This window comes from Monodon monoceros, unplaced genomic scaffold, assembly GCF_005190385.1.
Source record: "Monodon monoceros isolate NGI ecotype Baffin Bay Population unplaced genomic scaffold, NGI_Narwhal_1 Super_Scaffold_7, whole genome shotgun sequence".
NCBI lineage: Eukaryota > Metazoa > Chordata > Mammalia > Artiodactyla > Monodontidae > Monodon > Monodon monoceros.
In genome coordinates, this window is record NW_021703784.1 from 14,422,207 (window position 1) to 14,440,115 (window position 17,909).

General features: G+C 51.2%; 1 protein-coding gene across 1 annotated transcript in view; it reads left to right on the forward strand.

Annotated features, from left to right (window-relative positions):
- The window catches only part of DSCAML1 (DS cell adhesion molecule like 1), a 342,693-nt gene that overhangs the window by 13,037 nt on the left and 311,747 nt on the right, over positions 1-17,909 (forward strand). Inside the window, exons 2-3 of the mRNA XM_029209546.1 lie at positions 2,664-2,981; positions 6,462-6,608. Coding sequence (XP_029065379.1) covers positions 2,664-2,981; positions 6,462-6,608 — 465 coding nt within the window. The remainder of the gene's footprint in view (positions 1-2,663; positions 2,982-6,461; positions 6,609-17,909) is intronic.

A 17,909-nucleotide genomic window follows, 5' to 3' on the forward strand; every position in this document is an offset into this window, starting at 1 on the left:
GCCTCTTTCTGTTCCTTGATGGATTTTGGCGTCCAAAATCCATAAAACTGCCACAGTGAGGGTGTCTGATTAACTAGGTTGTCTCAGGAAGTACCCAGAACCCCAGAGTGATGTCCCCGCGCCCACAGGCTAAGCATTGTCTGAAATGTTGAGTCCGACACGGGCCCCTCCCAGGGGGTGTGCGTGTGCGTGTGCGCACAGGCGTGTGGATATATTCATCCTGTTCTTGGCCAGCTGAAAAGGGAAGTTGGAGGCCAGGTGGTGTTTGAGGGAGGTATAAACCCCCTCTTTATTATTGCAGTGGTTACAATCATCTAAGGGCAGACTCCGGGCTCAGATTGCCTCAGTCTGAGTCCCAGAGCCCTCACTTACTGGTCATGTGGTCTTGGGAAAGTCTTTGATCTCTCAGTGCGTTAGTTTCCTCATCTGTGAACTGGAATAAGAATAATACCTCCCTCACAGGGTTGTTGGGAGGATTAAAAGTCATACGAGTAGGGCTTCCCTGGTGGCGCAGTGGTTGAGAGTCCGCGTGCCGATGCAGGGGACACGGGTTCGTGCCCCGGTCCGGGAGGATCCCACATGCCGTGGAGCGGCTGGGCCCGTGAGCCATGGCCGCTGAGCCTGCGCGTCCGGAGCCTGTGCTCCGCGACGGGAGAGGCCACAACACTGAGAGGCCCGCGTGCTGCAAAAAAAAAAAAAAAAAAAAGTCATACGAGTAAAGTGCTTACAACAGTGCCTGGCATGTAGAAGATGCTTGACGAATAATTGTTGACTGAATGTCAATCAAGAAGCCTTTCAGAAGGTGAGCGGGCTCCTGGGAACCTGGGGAGTGTGCATCCGAAGAGAAACTTCCTAAGCCTCAGTGTGCTTTCTTGCAGAATGGCATGATTTCATGACCTTGGGGAATACTCTGGTCCCTGTGAGTTGGGCAGGCTTCCAAGGGACCCACTGGGGTCCCCTCTTCCACAGAGCAAACTTCTCCACCGCCAGCACCGACACTGTCACCGGGGAGGCAGCGTGAGGACGTGGATGGGAAAGCTGTGGTGCCCACCGTGCCCCGGCTCCACCTCCGCCCCCTGCAGCCGCTGTGGGCGCGCAGTGCCGGGTAGGGAGGGCAAATGCATCTGCAGCTAAGAGGGTGCCCCTGACCCCCCAGCAAGGAGCCCATGGATGTGTTTTGCAGCACTGCTGCTAATGGCTTCATCACAGCTTTTTATGAGATGATGTGAATTGCTCTGACCAATGAGGCTTAATGGCCTTCTTCAGTGAGCTGCCCGGTACATTCTCCCTGGAGGCTCGGCTCAGAGTTAAGCCGAGAATATTAATATGGTCAGATGCAGGCCCTTCCCCTCCCCATAAAGTTGTGGAAATTGAGGTCAAGTTGGGTCCCCTGCAACGTTCTTTAAACAAGCGGCAGAGTGGTTTGTTTGCTCCTTGATCTTCCTGGTGGAGAGGGAGTGGCTTCCAGCTGGAGACCTGGGACCAGGCCCCCTCTTCCTCTGGGTTTGCTTCCACTTGTTCAGAGGTGACCCTTCTTAAGGGGGCAGGCTCCTTGGTAGGGAGGGAAGGCCCTGATTCCACTATTCAGGGCTGCTTCCCACGAGGGCAGGCAAGACTGAGGCACTGGGCTGGGATGAGAGTTGCAGACAGCTGTCCTCCTTGTCAGGCGGCCTTGATGTTGTCAGGTAGCTGCGGTCGTGAGCATGTTCGCCCATGTGACTGAGTGTTGCAATGGCAACATGTCAGAGATGCACGGGGTCTTTGCAGCCTCATGTATCCTCCCTCCATTTTACAAGTGAAGGAGCAGAGGGTCAGAGAGGGGAAGGGAATTCCATGGTTGGTCAGTGTCAGGGATGGTTTTAGGCTTGCAGGGGTGGGTATCTCTAGTCCCTAGGCTTGGATTGGTCTACCCACGGTGCCGCCAGTCCGCAACCCATCCTCTGGGGCAACACATTTTCCAAATCGACCTCCAGAGGGGAAGAAGGCTCTGCAGTCTTTTCTCGTCCAGGCCAGCATCCCCGCTTCGTGTAGCCCTTCCTCATAGAGCACGGTCTCTGACCTTTTACCTTTCGGCTGTGGTGTGACAGAAAGTGTGCTAAGATCCTCTTTAGAGCAGTGTGTTCAGATTTCAATCCTGTAGCTTATTAGCTGTGTCATCTCAGGCAAATCACATAACTTGCTCAGCCTCCAAAAGGGAACAATAAAAAAGAGGCAGTACTGTCTCCTCTCAGTGTTGTACAGATGAACCAAGGGACCAGATGTGAACCTCCCTGAGTATAATAGGTACTCAATAAATACCCATTATCTAAGCAATTTCAGTGTCTCTCCTAAAGTGTTGATGGGCGGCTGGGGTGTGGGGACGTGGATTATGGCTTGGGACCCTTCGCCATAGCAGAGGTGGCCGCCTCTCTCCGTGGACCTGGCTTGGCATGGAGGATGAGACGTTTCAACTTTTGCCATCCCTATGCTAGGCTGGAAGCTTATGCAGGGTGGGAACTGTCTCTTCCTCACCGTTGCCAGTGCCTGGTGTACAGTCAGTGCTCAGTAGTGCTGTTGAATGACTGGTGCTTGAACGTTTTATGAATGAACGTGGGTGTTGCAGCCTCCCGGGCCTACGAGGGTATCATTAGCAGGCGCTAACCAGCCTCTCCCCTCCCCTGCAGCCCGCCCTGAAGATGTCGGCACCAGCCTCTACTTTGTAAATGACTCCTTGCAGCAGGTGACCTTCTCCAGCTCCGTGGGGGTGGTGGTGCCCTGCCCGGCCGCGGGCTCCCCCAGTGCGGCCCTTCGATGGTACCTGGCCACGGGGGACGACATCTACGACGTGCCGCACATCCGGCACGTCCACGCCAACGGGACGCTGCAGCTCTACCCCTTCTCCCCCTCCGCCTTCAATAGCTTTATCCACGACAATGACTACTTCTGCACCGCGGAGAATGCTGCCGGCAAGATCCGGAGTCCCGACATCCGCGTCAAAGCAGGTAAAGGACCAGACACGGGTCTCCTGCAGGGTGGGAATGGGGAGCCAGCAGCGCCTGTCGTTTTGAGGATGTGTGTGTAGCGTGGAAGAAGGCAAGGCGACCCATCGTGGAAAATCATGCTGTTCTTTGGAATCTTAGCTCTGCCACTTCCTGTGTGTCCTTAGGTGGAGAACGCACCTTTCTGAGCCTCAGTTTCCGCATCTGCAAAGCAGATGCCAGCACCCACCTTGTTCATCACTACGTGTGACGGTCCAAGGAGATAGGGCCCATTTATATTAAGTAATGTGCTCATTTTAGCACTTAGTTCATGGAAAAATTCAGTGAGTTTCTTTAAAAAAAAAAAAAAAACCCCTTTATTGAAAGAGAGTATATAAAAGAACTGCACATGTTGTGAGTATATAGCTCGATGAATTTGCACAAAGTTTAATATCCAGGTGAAGGTATCAGCACCTCAGAAGCGCCTTCATGCTTTTTACAGTCACTCCACCCTAGGGGAAACCACAGTCCTGACTTCTAACAAGATAGATGTTTGCCTGTTTCTGTACTTTATCTAAATGGAGTCCTACAGCACATATGCCCTTGAATCTTTCGCTCACTGTTGTTGGTGGGGTTTAGCCCTACTGCTGTGTGAAGTTATATGTCATTCATTCGCATTGCTGTATAGTCTCGTTTGGCTATACTGCACTTTATTTATCCATTCCACTGTTGATGGACATTTGAGTATAAGATATCTCATGAGAATAGGCATTTAGGTAAAATTCATGATGGAAAACTCTTAGCAGAGAAGCATTGTGGTCTTGGGAAGAGGTGATGGAAGCAAGGAAGTGAGGGCTTCTCAGCTGTTCTCTTTACAGAAACTAGAAAGTCTCATTTCTCTGGGTTAGGTCTGGAGGTGAGGGCCTGGCTTAGATGAGCTACTCTTAACTAGGTTGTCATGATATGCTGGTGAGTCCCAATCTGTTATAAAGTGCCTCGAATAGTAATGAAGCATGGAAGTTTGGGGAATGATTTCCTTAGAAGAGCTTTCTGAGTGGGAGAGGATAGATAATGTTCTAGCCAGCTCACTGCGATGGCTCCAAGGCTTGGGCGCGCCATCTTTCCTGGCGATTGTGTTGCGCAGAGGAGAGTCGGCTCCGGGGGAGTCTCCCCAACCTGCATGCCTAGCAATGGATCCTGCGATATCTCTGACTTCCTGTCCTGGCAAGGAGTCAGGCCCTCAAGGAAAGTTGTGTTGTGTTTTGGAATCTTAGCTTTGCCACTTACCTTAGGCAGAGGACACACGTTTCTGAGCCTCAGTTTCCGCATCTGCAAAGCAGATGCCAGCACCTACTTCATTCATCACTCCGTGTGACGGTTCAGTGAGATAGCGCTCTGTTGAGTTAAGATCCTTCCGCCTCAGGAGAGCCTCTCACACATAGAAGGTTCCAAGCAGCTGCGAATGGGTGTGTGTAGGGGTGATGTGGGGTGGGAGTTCTTAATTAAAGAGCTGGTCTTCATCCACTGGTTTGGTTGGGGGAGGGGGGTGTGGGAGTGTGAGCTCTGAGGACCCACTTAGATATCTCCTCTGGGGCTCCCCGTGGATCCTCTTTTCAGGAACAGCACTAATCCCCTAACACGACACCAGGTGCTGGACTGGGAGCCCTGAGGCCGGGATATGGAGCCCAGTTCTGGCCTCCACAGCCTGGAGGATTGAGCTAAGGGCAAGCCATGTTCTGTTTCCTAATACCTGCCTGTTATTGGGTTAGGATATAGTTTTCACAATAATCCTGTCTGGTGTGTCTTACAAGGGAGGGAACTAAGTCAAATAAAGGTTAAGTCACTTGCCCGAAGGGCACCTGTAGCCAGTTAATGACAGAGGCATGGCTGTAATGACCAGCTGCATTGCTGTAGTGCTTTCCACGTGCCAGGCCTTCTCCATGCTGCTGTTATTGTTTCCTTTTACGCATGAGGAAACCGAGGCTCCAGAAGGTTCACGAGCTCTCAGCCAGCGTTACACTGCTGCTCAGAGGAGGACACAGGGCCTGCTTGTTTGATGCTTCTAACCATAGGTCTCTGCAGGCACTCGAGGACTGTCTCCGCGGTGTGTACCCAAACCCCAGCCCTTCCCACCCTCCCCCCTGCTTCCCTCCCCTTAGCCTCCTCTGCTCTCCCCGCATCTGCAGGCAGTGCGATATCCAGCCCACGAAAGGGTGGACCACGGCCCCACAGAGCTGGGAGTGCCTCCTTCCATGCCTCCGTCCTCCACCTCAACTGCGTCTCTTCCCATCACAGCCACGACACAGGGAGGGAAAGAATAAAGACCTGGGGAGGGACGGGCAGGGCTGGCCTGATGGGAAACACAGCCAATTAAGAAGCTTTTGATGAAGCCAGAGGGACTGCAGGTGCACAGCCGGAGGGGCTGCAGGGCCCTGAGCATTGCCCTGGCAACCATGGCAGGGAGAGCAGGAGGGCACACAGCCCAGGTGCCTGCAGAGGGACAAGGTCGGGAAGCAGCGGGGCTCTGGCTGCACCAGCTCTGCTTGGCAGAGAAGAGGTGGAAAGACAGAGAGGACCCCGGGGAAAGGCCAAGCGGAGGAGGACCAGAGAGAGGCAGAAGCAGGCCCCTCGGCCCTACCCCTAAGGTTGGTCCAGCCCACCCATGGGACCTGATACGTAGAGCACCTGCAGGTGACAGCACCCCAGAAACCAGCCCTGGGACCGATCGAGGCAGGAGGCCTCCACTGCACACTGTGGGTGAAGGGATCTGCTGAAGCTTGGGGCAAGACTGGCGGTCAGGCTGTAGGCGGTGTCAGGAGGTGGGAGAAACCAGCAAGCATGCTTTGTCTTGTAGAATCTTGGAAATCGCCCATGGCTCTGGGGTTCGGTGTTTTCAGAGATCATCACTGTGTCGAGTATTCTCTCCCATTGTTCTTATAAACCACTGAGCCCTGCAGAAAGTTCTGTATGTCAACTACATTTTCCCAGGCTGCCTTTCACCTTGAAGTGGCACAAAAATCTGTTTTTAGATCACGTGTCACAGTTTTACTTTTGGCAAATGATGGTCATTGTGCCCCAAACTCTTACCACCCTGGGCCCAGGAATCATGTAGGAAATCAAGCGTGGTTTAATTAGAGGGATTCCGGCGCTTTTGCTTAGAAACCACACATGCCCTCGTTGAATACAATCCCATTGCAGGGCATAGGTGCCGCCCTCCAGGCCCTTACAATCTAATGCAGTTTGTTAAAACTCACCAAAATTGGAAAGGCTAGAAGTTGGATTTACGGTCCTGTAGAGGGAGGCTGGGTATTTCTGCGGGAGAGTGGGTGTCTGGTGGAGTGGGAAGGAGTTGCAGGAACTTCCGGGTGGGGCAAGTGGGAGGTGGGAGAAGAGGTGAAGCAAGTGCGGCCTGGGGTGCTGAGAGGTGGCTATCTCAGGCCCCCACACCGTGTCCTAGTCAAGTCTGTGACACCCTCTTCTTTCCGCCCCGCAACCTGTCTGCAGTTTTCAGGGAACCCTACACCGTTCGGGTGGAGGATCAAAGGTCGATGCGTGGAAGCGTGGCCGTCTTCAAGTGCCTCATCCCCTCTTCAGTGCAGGAATACGTTAGCGTTGTGTCCTGGGAGAAAGACACAGTCGCCATCATCCCAGGTAAGAGAGGACCGCGGGGCCTCATAGGCCCGGATGCTGGGGGGTAGGGGGGCGGAAAATCAGAGGTACTGAGTTGGTGGTTGAGCTCACCCAGCTCTTGAGGTTGGTCCTGGCAAGTGGTTTTTTATTGTTCTGGTGGTGCTTTGGCAAAAAAGTGTCTTTGGTCTCGGCTTGGTGCGTCTCCGTGTGGGTGGTGAAAACCCATGTGGCAGCGGCCTCTGCGGCGTGTGTGAAGGTCCCATCAGACACAGGGTGGTCGTGCTGCCCCGAAGGAGCGGGATCACTGTCTTTCCTGGCCACCAGCTATTTGATTGCCCTTGGCCTTAGAGATGGGAGGCAAGGCTGGAAGGACCTTATCTGTGAAAGACTGTGGGGAGAGGAGCGATAAGAGGCCGGTGTGTGGTCCGTGTTCCTGGGATTCTCGGAGGACCAGACTTGAGTGAGCATGCGCGTGGGACTTTTATTTCATGGGCTGCCTAGACGCTCCATCAGAATTCTAGCCGGCCTCACGCTAGAGGTGCCAGGTGTTGCAAAAAGAGGTTAACACCATGTTGTAGGGTCACCTTATTAGAGCTGCCGTGATTGCAGGCACTTCAATGCTGGTTCCTATGCAGTGTTGTCCCTTCAACAGGAAAACAGGCCTGGAAATCTCAAGAGAGGACCTCAGATCCTCAAAATACCTCCAGGCCTCCAGTTATAGAACTGTGGGGTTTTCCCATCACTCCAGCATTTCTCCCTGCATCCCTGCCCATTGCAGCAGCCCTGACACTTTTTCTTCCTTTCTCCATCAAGAACCTTGGTTTTCCTTTCTGTAAAATGGAGGCACTTGACCAGATGCTCCCTGAGTGCCCCCCAGCATTGATGGCCCATTGCTGGGCATACGAAATGGTTCTAGTTGCTCAAGGTCTTCAGGTTAGTTGGAGAAGACAGACTTCTATGCATGAAACCTATAAAGCTGGGATTCTTAATCCTGCTACACAACTGAACCCCTGGGGAGCTCTTTGAAAAACACCAGAGCTTGGGCCCAACCCCAAATCAGCATCTTTAGCAGTAGTACCTGGGCACTAGCTGTTTTAAATCTCCTTGAGTGGTTCCAAGGTAGAGCTATAGGAGACAAACTAATGCTTCAGCACCTTGACAGCCAACGTGGCAGGATACTCTTTTTGAGACATTAATTTGTGTTTTGCTCTTGGAACTTTTTCCTTCTCTCAGTCCCTAGCCGATGGCCAGGCCATTATATCTCCTGGTCTCAGAGCTTGTAGTTGGACAGGAATCAGAAGCTACTTGAAGACACCTGCTCTTCCTGCCTTTTGTGAGCAAACAGGAAAGGTTAGGATGGGTGTTCTGCCCGGGTAGGAGAGCCTCTGAGGGCAGTGCACAGACAGACCATCGGATGCCAGAGGCAGGGTGGTGCTGTAGGCAGCTCAGGGGGTATGGCGGGAAGAAGCGGTCGGACCTCAGAGGGGTGGCTGTGTGTGGCTCCCTGGGGTCTGGGACTGAGGCCTGGGTTCTTGTGTCCAAATGAGGCATGAGGTGCACAGCCCAAGACCCAGAGTGATCATGCAGGCAGGGACAACGGGCTGGTGAGGACCAGAGAGACCCTGGACCTTGGCACGTTCCTGGGGAATGCGCCAACAATGATGGGGACTGAACGTCCTGTCTCTCCAACAGAGTCACATGGAAGGTGATGTAAAGAACATAAAGACATGTGATATTTCTTATACGCCTGAGTTTATGGACCAAGAGGTATACTCATTAAGATAATAATAATAAATTTTTGAGTGTTTCCTCTATGCCAGGCACTGGGCTAAGAAACTTTCATATGTGACCTCATTTTATCCTCACAAAAAAGTCCATAAGTGTATTTTTTTCCCCTTCCACTTTACTGAAGAGGAAACTGAGGCTCAAAAAAGTGAAGGGACTTCTGGGTCACACATGTTATCACACAGAGGGCAGGACTGGACCCAGGTCTGTTCTTTCTGCCTATGTCCTGAACTCCCGCGCAGGACCACCTCCCAGGACCTGCACAAATGTATCCTATGAAGCGTCACTCTGAGTACAAGGGAGGCTGTGTGCTCCAGGCAAGGAGAGCCTTGGCTTCAGGAAAGCGAAAAAGTCAATGCTGGTTTGTAGGGAAGAACTAAGTCAAGTGTACTGATTACGAGCCCAGAATCTAGGATCAGACTGCCTGGGCTTGAAACTCACTCCTCTGGGCAAGTCTTTTACCTCCTTGGTGCCTCAGTTTCCCCAGTGATAATAAAATAGGGGTAATGATTGGCCTACTTCATTGGGTTCAAGTAAAAATGAAACGAGGACTTCCCTGGTGGCGCAGTGGTTGAGAGTCCGCCTGCCGATGCAGGGGACAGGGGTTCGTGCCCTGGGCCAGGAAGATCCCGCATGCTGCGGAGCGGCTGGGCCCGTGAGCCATGGCCACTGAGCCTGCACGTCCGGAGCCTGTGCTCCGCAACGGGAGAGGCCCCAACATGTTTCAAACACTGCCTGCCACACACTGAGGATGGGCTGGAGCTATGATGATGATTCTTGGGGGGATAAGAGAGTTCTCCTCTCTGTATTGCCGATTCCTGTTTAGGTGTATGTATTTCTGTGTAACAGAGTCTGTGTCCCCCACTAGACTGAGTTTCCCAAGGGTGGCACCTGGGTTGTTTTAGGGCACACATCCCTAGGCTCCTGACGCACCGCCTTGCACCCCCAGGACAAATGCTCACCAAGTGTTCAGTGGGTGCATGATGGATGATCAGGAGAGCTCTGAAAGAATATGGGAGGCATTGGGATAAGGCTGGGTGCAGTGGGTGTGGGGTAGTTAGAAGCTCAGCTCAGACAGGAGAGACGAAGATTAACCTGGCTCCTGTGTGGAGGCAGTGAGCTTCCCCCAGACTCACTGTAGTTGGTGCTTGTAGTTGGTGCTTCTGGGCTGTCTTTGATGTCAAGCCTGGGCTGGTGGCTCCGAAGGACATAATTATCAGGGAAGTGGGCTGGACGCTAGTCTGCAGGGCTCTGTTACACGTTGCCTGTAGAACCTCCTCCTTTCCTTTAGCCTTGGAGAATTTTCCTCCCCTGCCCAGCCCTCCAGCCCCAACCAAAATCATTCTAGATCCCTCTACATCTACGTTTTAGATCCAGGGATGGACTTTCTAGAGCACGTGAATCCAACGAACACCCTCCCGGAGGAATTCATGAGAACCAGAGGGAGTGGAGTTTTGCATCCTCCAGGCTCTAAAGATGAAGGGCCAGAACTTGGGTCCACCTGCTCCAGGCTTTAATGTTGGAAGATGCAAATCGTTTATTGATTCTTTTCATAAAAATAGGATTCTCTGCTCTCCATACCACACTGCCCCGTGTGTGTGTGTGCGCGTGTGTGTTTTGGCTGGGATGTTGGATGGCAGCTTCTCACGGTGGGGGGAGATTTAATGCTGAGGCCACCTTGAGGTTCAGGAAGCACTTAGGAGCCTGAGTAACTTCCCTCTGACACCTCAGGGGCAGCTTCTGGAGTGGGGAGAACAGTGTTGACTTTGATATCTGGGCTGGCTGGGCTCAGATCCTCCGTCAACCACAGGGCCAGCGGGAGCAGGTGCGAGAGAGCAGGAGGACGAACGGAGGCTGACGTGGGCCAATCAGGGCCCGGGAGACACCTCTTTGGGGAGAGTGGGTGCCCTGGGAGGAGGGGTCCAACGGGGTGGCTGCAGGCCCCTGTGAATGGTCTGCCTCTCCGAGGGGGTGTGGAAGGACTTAGAGGCTTGGGGCCTAAGCAAGCTCCATGAGTTGGGTATTGGCTCACGGGTTGGCCTTCCCAGCTGTCCACACTGGGAGGGCAGGCTGAAGCCTCCGCTGAAACTCTGAGCCGCTCTTGGGCTGTGCTTTTCGCAGGGTAGGTAGAGGCTGGACAGACAGCCCAAAGTGCTACCTTTCTCAGAGCCACCTACTGCCTGCCCCCCAAGCTGATCAACTTCCTCCCATCAGGCTATTCAGAGATGTGTGTGTAAAAGCACAGAGCCTCTCACCTATGAGCTGACAGACTCCTACCCCTTACTTCTCTCCCGGGAGACCTGGTCTGGAGGTAAACTGGCTCTCCAGAGCGAGTGCGATGGGGGGTAATAGGGCAAAGGGCTGTGCATAGACATAAATTAAAATTAAGGCCTCCAGTGAAGCCGGGATGTGGTTTAATTTCCCATCTGCATGATCACCATTACAATGCATGTTATTGGATATAAAGATAAATCCGGCTCTGTTCCTAATAGCTTTTAATTTCCACCAGACCTGATTATATTGATGCAGGCTCCTTGTGGGAATTTCCCAGCATGCTCTTCCCCAGCATCCTGACTGGCTGTCTGGGCCCCAGTGGGGAGTTTTGGACACTGCTCAGATGTGGGCCAGATGTATCTGCCGGTGCTGTGGAAGGCAAGCCTGGAGCAGCTCCCTTGTCTAAGTGGATGGGGCTCTGGACTGCTGGGTTGTCATCCTGCCTTGGCCAGGTTGGGAGTGCACTGGGGACACTCTGTGTTGGGGAGGGGAGAAGCAGGAGCAAGGAGAAACTGGCCAGAGGGGTCTTTTCAGAAAAGTGGGCAGTGCTCCCGGACCATAGGTGGGAAGGCAGTGAGCCCGCCACCCATCACCCACGTCGCGCTAATTGTCCCCAGGGTTCCAAATTGTTCATGGGTCTTCGTACCTCTTTGCATTTGGTCTTGCGTCTCCTCTGCCTGGTCTGCACTGATCCCCTCTTTTCCTTATTGATACTGTACTCCTCTTTTGTCCTTTAAACTTGGTTCACGTGTGTGCCCTTCCACGAAGTTTTACATAAGCCTGCAGCAGATCTATTGGTCCTCTGGTTCCACTCCTGGAGCACTTCCTTCACTGTGTCTCACGTTAGAGGCTGTTGTTTCTGTCTGTCTGCTGCAGGAGGGTGTACAACTCCATCTTTTGCATCTCTTTATCCCCAGGGCCCTCATAGCACCTGTTATAATAATAATAACAAGATTAATAATAATATTTATCATGTACTAAGACCTCTTTTGTGTTAGGCATTCTACATATATTATCTCTAATCCTCACAATAACCCTTTAAGATAGTTTTTTGTTTGTTTGTTTTTCCAGTTTTTATAAATGAAGACAGGGAGGCCCAGGGAAGTTAAGCAAATTAGCCAAGACCACACAGGTAATCAGTGGCTTGGGTTTGAGCTGGGGTCCTCCAGCTTGCACTATTCCCCGCTGCCTCTCCAGAGCAGGCTCCTTATTAGGAACGGACTATTCCAGCATCGGAGGAGGGCGTGTCCCTGTCTCCTGCACTTGGTTGGGGACAGAAACATGTCACCAGCCCTTGCCCTGGCCTCCTCTGTGTGCCGTGACCAGAGGCTTTGGCTTTTCTGAAGGTCAACAGCTCTCCAGCTGAAAGATCAGTGGGCAGTCATTCTAACAAGGAGGTTTTCTTGGGCACTGGCTCCATCTTGGGCCCAGTGGGAGACACAAAGGTGGTCTGATCTGGGAATTTAGGATTCCATTCATGTTGTCAGCTCTGACGGGCAAGGATGATAATTCCAGCACAGTAAGCAATCAGATAGGATCTTGGTTTGCTTTGGAACGCAGGGTCAACGTATTAATTGCATTTTGCTCCAGCTGATATTAAAGCTACTTTGATCCCATGAGTCTCCACCAACTTGGACAGGGGATGGCACAGATGAGAGAGAGCCCAGGTGGTGCTCGGAAACCAGTTGGACACATGTAGGCTACAGATGAATGGAGTCACTGATTGTCAGAGCTAGAAGGGCCTTGGAGGTCACGTGGTCCAGCCTCTTCATTTACTGATAAAGAAACTCAGGCCCAGACCAATGCCCTCTTATGCCCCTTCCCCCTTCTCTCCTGCTCATTCTCAGGGCACAGTATCTGAACTACTCGTGGGGTGTTTTTTTTTTTTTTTTTTTACTACTGGACATATTTCCTTCTTTGTTTAAAACCTTCCCATCTTTTAAAGTCTGGTTCAAATACCCCCTTTTTTCCCCCCATGATGTCTTTCCCAATTTCTGCTAAGAATGGATTTAAAAATCACCCAGATTAACCTCCTTCCAGGGGATCCTTTTCTGAGCTCCCTCCAAAACTTATCAGTTCCTTTCTGAAGACACTAATCATATTTTGCCCTGTAATATTGTAAAATCTGTGTTATTCCCACTATGAGAATGTCTAACCATCAAGAGCAGGAGCTATATTTCATTCAGACCCCTTTCCCCTCCAGTGCTCAGAAAAGATGATTAATGATGGTGATGAAATGACAGTCTCTCTTCCCCCTGCTGGACTGCCCTGTGGCAGGCAGGAAGGAAGACTGCCTAAGGTCACGTGGAAAATTGGTGGCATTGCAAGATCTAGACTTGGTGGTCCTTGGTCTCCATTACACTGAGCTGCTTCAGAGCTACCTTGACAGAGACCACTTCTGTGGGGTCCTCCTGTGACACTTTGTAGTTTAGATGCAAAATTGGGGATCTCAGCTCTTGACTCCTTAGGGGCATGGAGAAAATGGGCTGGGATGGTCAGTGTGCTAATATGAAATAAATGATGTGCTCAAGGCAATTTAACAAATAGGTGCTAGGCAGAGTCTCATGCCTTGCAGAGGAATTAAACTTGACTATGAGCTGTTTCTTCCCTTCAGCAGCTCCTATCTAGGGGTTATAGTATCTTCCCAAGAAGAGATACCCAGGAGGCTGGGATTCTTTCTGATGATGGCAGCCCAGCAAGGCTCAGGAAGGGGAGGGGGGCCTTGGAGCAGAAATAGCACGTTGGGTGAGGTAACAGCACGGGGAAAGGCAAGCAGGAAAGGGGAGGATGGAGTGACCTGGCTGGAGGGTAAGTAGAAGTGGTGAGAGAGAAGTCTGGAAAGGATGCCAGGACATTTAATTCATAAAGGTTCTATCTAGTTCTAGAAAAAAAAAAAAGAGGCAACCTCGTTGGCTCCTCACAGGGACCCCCATTCCCTTCCGCATTTTACAGATGAGAAAACCGACGACACAGTGAGGTTCAAGGGCTTGCGCATTTAGAAGAAAAGTCAAAAAAAAGAGCAGATAAATACGTAATAAGACATACATGTATTCAGGGCCCTGTGACAGGCACCTGGATGTCATCCCATTGAATTCTTCTCAACCCTGTGAGGGGGGCGTGCTACCCCCATCCTTAGGTGTAAAGAAGTGAGATTCATGGGGCTTCCCTGGTGGTGCAGTGGTTGAGAGTCCGCCTGCCGATGCAGGGGACACGGGTTCGTGCCCTGGTCCGGGAGGATCCCACATGCCGCGGAGCGGCTGGGCCCGTGAGCCATGGCCGCTGAGCCTGCGTGTCCGGAGCCTGTGCTCCGCAACGGGAGAGGCCACAACAGTGAGTGGCCCGCGTACCGCAAAAAAAAAAAAAAAAAAGAAGTGAGATTCAGGGAGGCCAAGCAATTTGCTCCAGGGCACACAGCTTCTCAGTGGCAGAGCCTGTGCTTGGACACAGAGCTTCTGTCCCTAAAACCCAAGCTCTTTCTTTGTAAAGTACTTTAGTGACTCCGGCATGAGGGCTGTCCCAGGTACTCATGACAATTACTATTTCTCTCATCAAGGCAGTTGTAGAGAGGAAAAGGCAGCTGGCCCTTAACGTTGCTGGTAGTATTTGCTTATTGTTTGATTTGATGGGGAAGGGAGCCTCGTCTTGAGGGCAGAGAGAAAAATCCCACCTTCTAATGCCTTAACACGTGCTTTGCAGGTTAGAGATTACAAGGAAGTGTTCAGAAGCAGCAAAGGAATTCTCTCCTAAGTCAGATGGCCTAAATTGAAATGATAATCATAGTGATAATAATAGTAAGAAAATAAGTGATCAGTTATTGAGCTCTTATGTGGTAAGTGCTTTTCACAAGTCATTTCATTTCATCTTCATAAGTGCGCTACGTACTAGGTGGTATTATTATCTCCATTTTGCAGAAGAGGAGCCTGAGGCAGAGAAGCTGGTCACCTGCCCAAGGCCATGTGGTGTGGCAGGATCTGAGCCCGGGGCGGTTTGATTTCAGCTCTTAGAGGTGACCTGGGCCACCTCACAGCTGTGCCCTGATGCCTGTGTCATCTTTCACTTATGTAGTGCTTTCCGGTTTATAAAGCAGGTTCACAGGCAGCATCTTACTGAACCCTTCCAACCCCATTTGAGGGTGACACATTCTTAACTTCACTTGATAGGCAGGGAAACCAAGGCTTGGGGGAGCTGAAGGGCCCTCCCAAGTTTACACAGCCAGGGAGGTGGGTACCAGATCTCCGGTTTGATGCTTGCATCCAGGAGCTCTTGAGGCCCCACCTGGAGCACGTGCCCACAGCTCCTCAGCACCCCTGCCAGTCTCCCGGTGGGCGGGCTGCTCTGCATTCGCTTGCCAGTTGGTTGGTTCCAGAGCTATCAGCCGTGGCTCCTCAGTCAAGCGGAAATGTCTGTGTTCACAGGTGCCTCTGGAGGCGTATGTATTTGTCATGTTTTGCTTTTCCATTTAGTTCATGGCAGGTGATGCATTTCCAGAGCACCCACGGGGTGAATTTCAGGAGATTTAAGACAATTGCAGGCGAACACTCTGCCCGGGGATCACACCGTGGCAGTGGACACAGAACAAGCGGCATTGTTTCGTAAAGTTGGCACCTCTGTGAGTTACTCTGATATCAGAGCAGAATTCTTTATAGAAGGTTATCCTACACATAAATCATTAGACTACCTCATTTTTGTTTAATGCCTACCTAACTGTGCGGTAGTCTAAAAATGTGTGTTTAGTGAAGTCAAGGGTTGCAGGGAAATTATAGGGTTTTCAAAAACCCGTTTGCTTTGCTGGTGCTCACATCAGAATCAATCTTGCCTTTAGTTCTCAGTCTCATTACAAACATGCAGTATTGCTCGGCGGATTCTGGCATTTAACGTAGGGTAGCGTTTATTCAGAAGAAGCCAACGGTGCTTACAGAGTGGTAGAGCTATGTATAGATGGCACTTCCTGCCAAGCCTATGATTTTGAACTCTGTTGCGTATCAGTGAGGCTTCGCCGCAAAAGCTGGAACCATGTGGGACCCGGCAGAGCAGAGTCCAGAGCTGGATGGCGGTCGTGTTGGGAGGGGAGCTGGTATTCATCATGCCACAAGCCTCACGGTGCCAGCACATAGTAGGTGCTCAGACAATGATTGTTGAGTACCTGGAGGAACGTTTAACCAGGAAGGGGACTGACCATTGGATTAGGTTGTAAATGAGATGGATTTAAATGAAGGGAAGGATGTGGTTCTGGGGCTGCTAGAATAAAGTCTTCATTTGCTTCTGTGATGCCCCACATCAGCAGCACCTACCTGCAGCCCCTTTCTGGTGGAGGGAAGCTATGTAGCAAAGCTGAAAGGGTGTGGGCTCTGGCCTCAGAGATACTTGGGCTCAAATCCTGTCTTCCTCCTTCCTTGCCATGTGACCTTAGTTAAGTCCTTTAACCTCTCTGAGCTTCAGTTTCCTCACATGAGAGGAATAGAAATGATGTACTTTTTCTCTACAGGGAAAATGTTTTTTATGCATAGTTTATATTTTTCTATATAGATCTACTTTCTACATATAGATCCTTTCTCTATCTGTAGGTTTTCAATTTTTCCTAGTTCTGAGCAGACACGTGATTAACTGCCCAGGATTAGTTATCTTCTTCTTGAGACCTGGAAGGTCTCTCTGTGAGGAGTGAGATTCCAGGGGTGGGCATCCAAGTGTGGGCATCCAGGGGTGAGTATATAGGAGTGAACATCCAGGGTGAGCATCTAGGGGTGAACATCATGGAGTGAGTGTATAGGAGTGAGCATCTAGGTGTGAGTATATAGGGGGTGAGCATCCAGGAATAAATATACAGGGGGATGGGCTTGGCTCTCATTACCCTGGAGGTCACTTGGCCTTCAGGGTGAAGGGCACAGGTTAGGAAAGCTAGGAGACAACTCTCATACTGGGTCAGAGGCAGGGTAAGTCCTTCGTGTTACCCTGCATGGCTGAAGCCCATTCCCTAACATTATAATCTTGGTTTTTGTAGTCTACCTGTCATCTTGCTGTGTGCAGAATTCTCAGGAGTTTAGGCATGTGTCTTTCGGGGCTGCCGAGCCTGCCTTTTGCAGTGGAATGCAAAGCCAGTTGGAACCAGGAACAGCCCTCTGTCTTCCAGTACAGAGGGCAGTGGGGCTCAGAGGCTTCCTGGAAACTGGGAGTGTTTTCCTCTCACACATGGAGACCCCCCCGCCCCGCTCCATTTCAAGGTCAGAGCATATCTTTAGGGACCTGGAATCTGCCAGAATCTGGACCGTCAGCTGGGAAGCAGACGGCAGAGTGGGAGACAGAAGCCTATGACAGTGAGTGGCATTGGGCAGCCAGGCATCGGGTGACCTTTGTCCTCTGTGTGGTGGTCCGGTGGGCTCTTGGACTGCCCTTCAGAATGGGACACAGAAAAGGAAAGGGCTTGTATCTGGAATATTCCAGAGCCTGCTGTTCCTGACATAGGCTGAGGCAAGCAGTTGTGTGAAGCCCGATGGGTTGCAGGAAGAGACACAAACTCCATGAGGCTGTTCCTGGCAATGCCATGTCTTAGGTTGGCTTCATCCCCTGAATCTCTCTAGATGGCTGTGTTGGCATAAGCAACAGTCAGTTGGTTGAATTTTCAGTTCATTATTTAATCTAGCAAATGTTTTTTGAGCACTTCCTGTGTGCAAGATGCTGTGTTATTAGACAGTGATTCCCAAGGGTCTTTGCTTGAGGATCTCAAGGGATTTGGAGAAGTTCCTCTTCCCGCACACCAAAGAAACTCATTTTAATTATAATACATATGTGCGTATGTATATGAATAACATGCATGGTGTAACTTGTACATACTGAAGACACAAACATGTATACTCACCCTCACCCTTCTTTGCCTGTGGAGAGGGGTGAGAGATTCACCTAGAATCTAGACCCTCAGAAACACCCCGGAGTGGAGACCGGGGCAGACACCTTGGCCCTCTGTCCATGGGAAACAGCATAGCCACGGGAACATCTAGGTCAGAAGTGTGTCTGGGTGAGTGTTCAGGTCTGGGCCTTTTCTCCTGAGCAAAGAGGACAACTTCTCGTTCCCTCTTCGTCTTCTGGGTCGGAATGTGGGTGGCCCACATGTTCTGAATTTCATGGACAGTTTTGGATGGATCACTATTTAGTGAGGCCAATTCGGTTCAAAAAGGGTAAACAGAAGCATGGAGGATGTGGGGAATGATCTGCTTATCTTCAGGGCACTTGCTGTCTGACAGGTAGGATGAACTTGGGACACGGGTGATC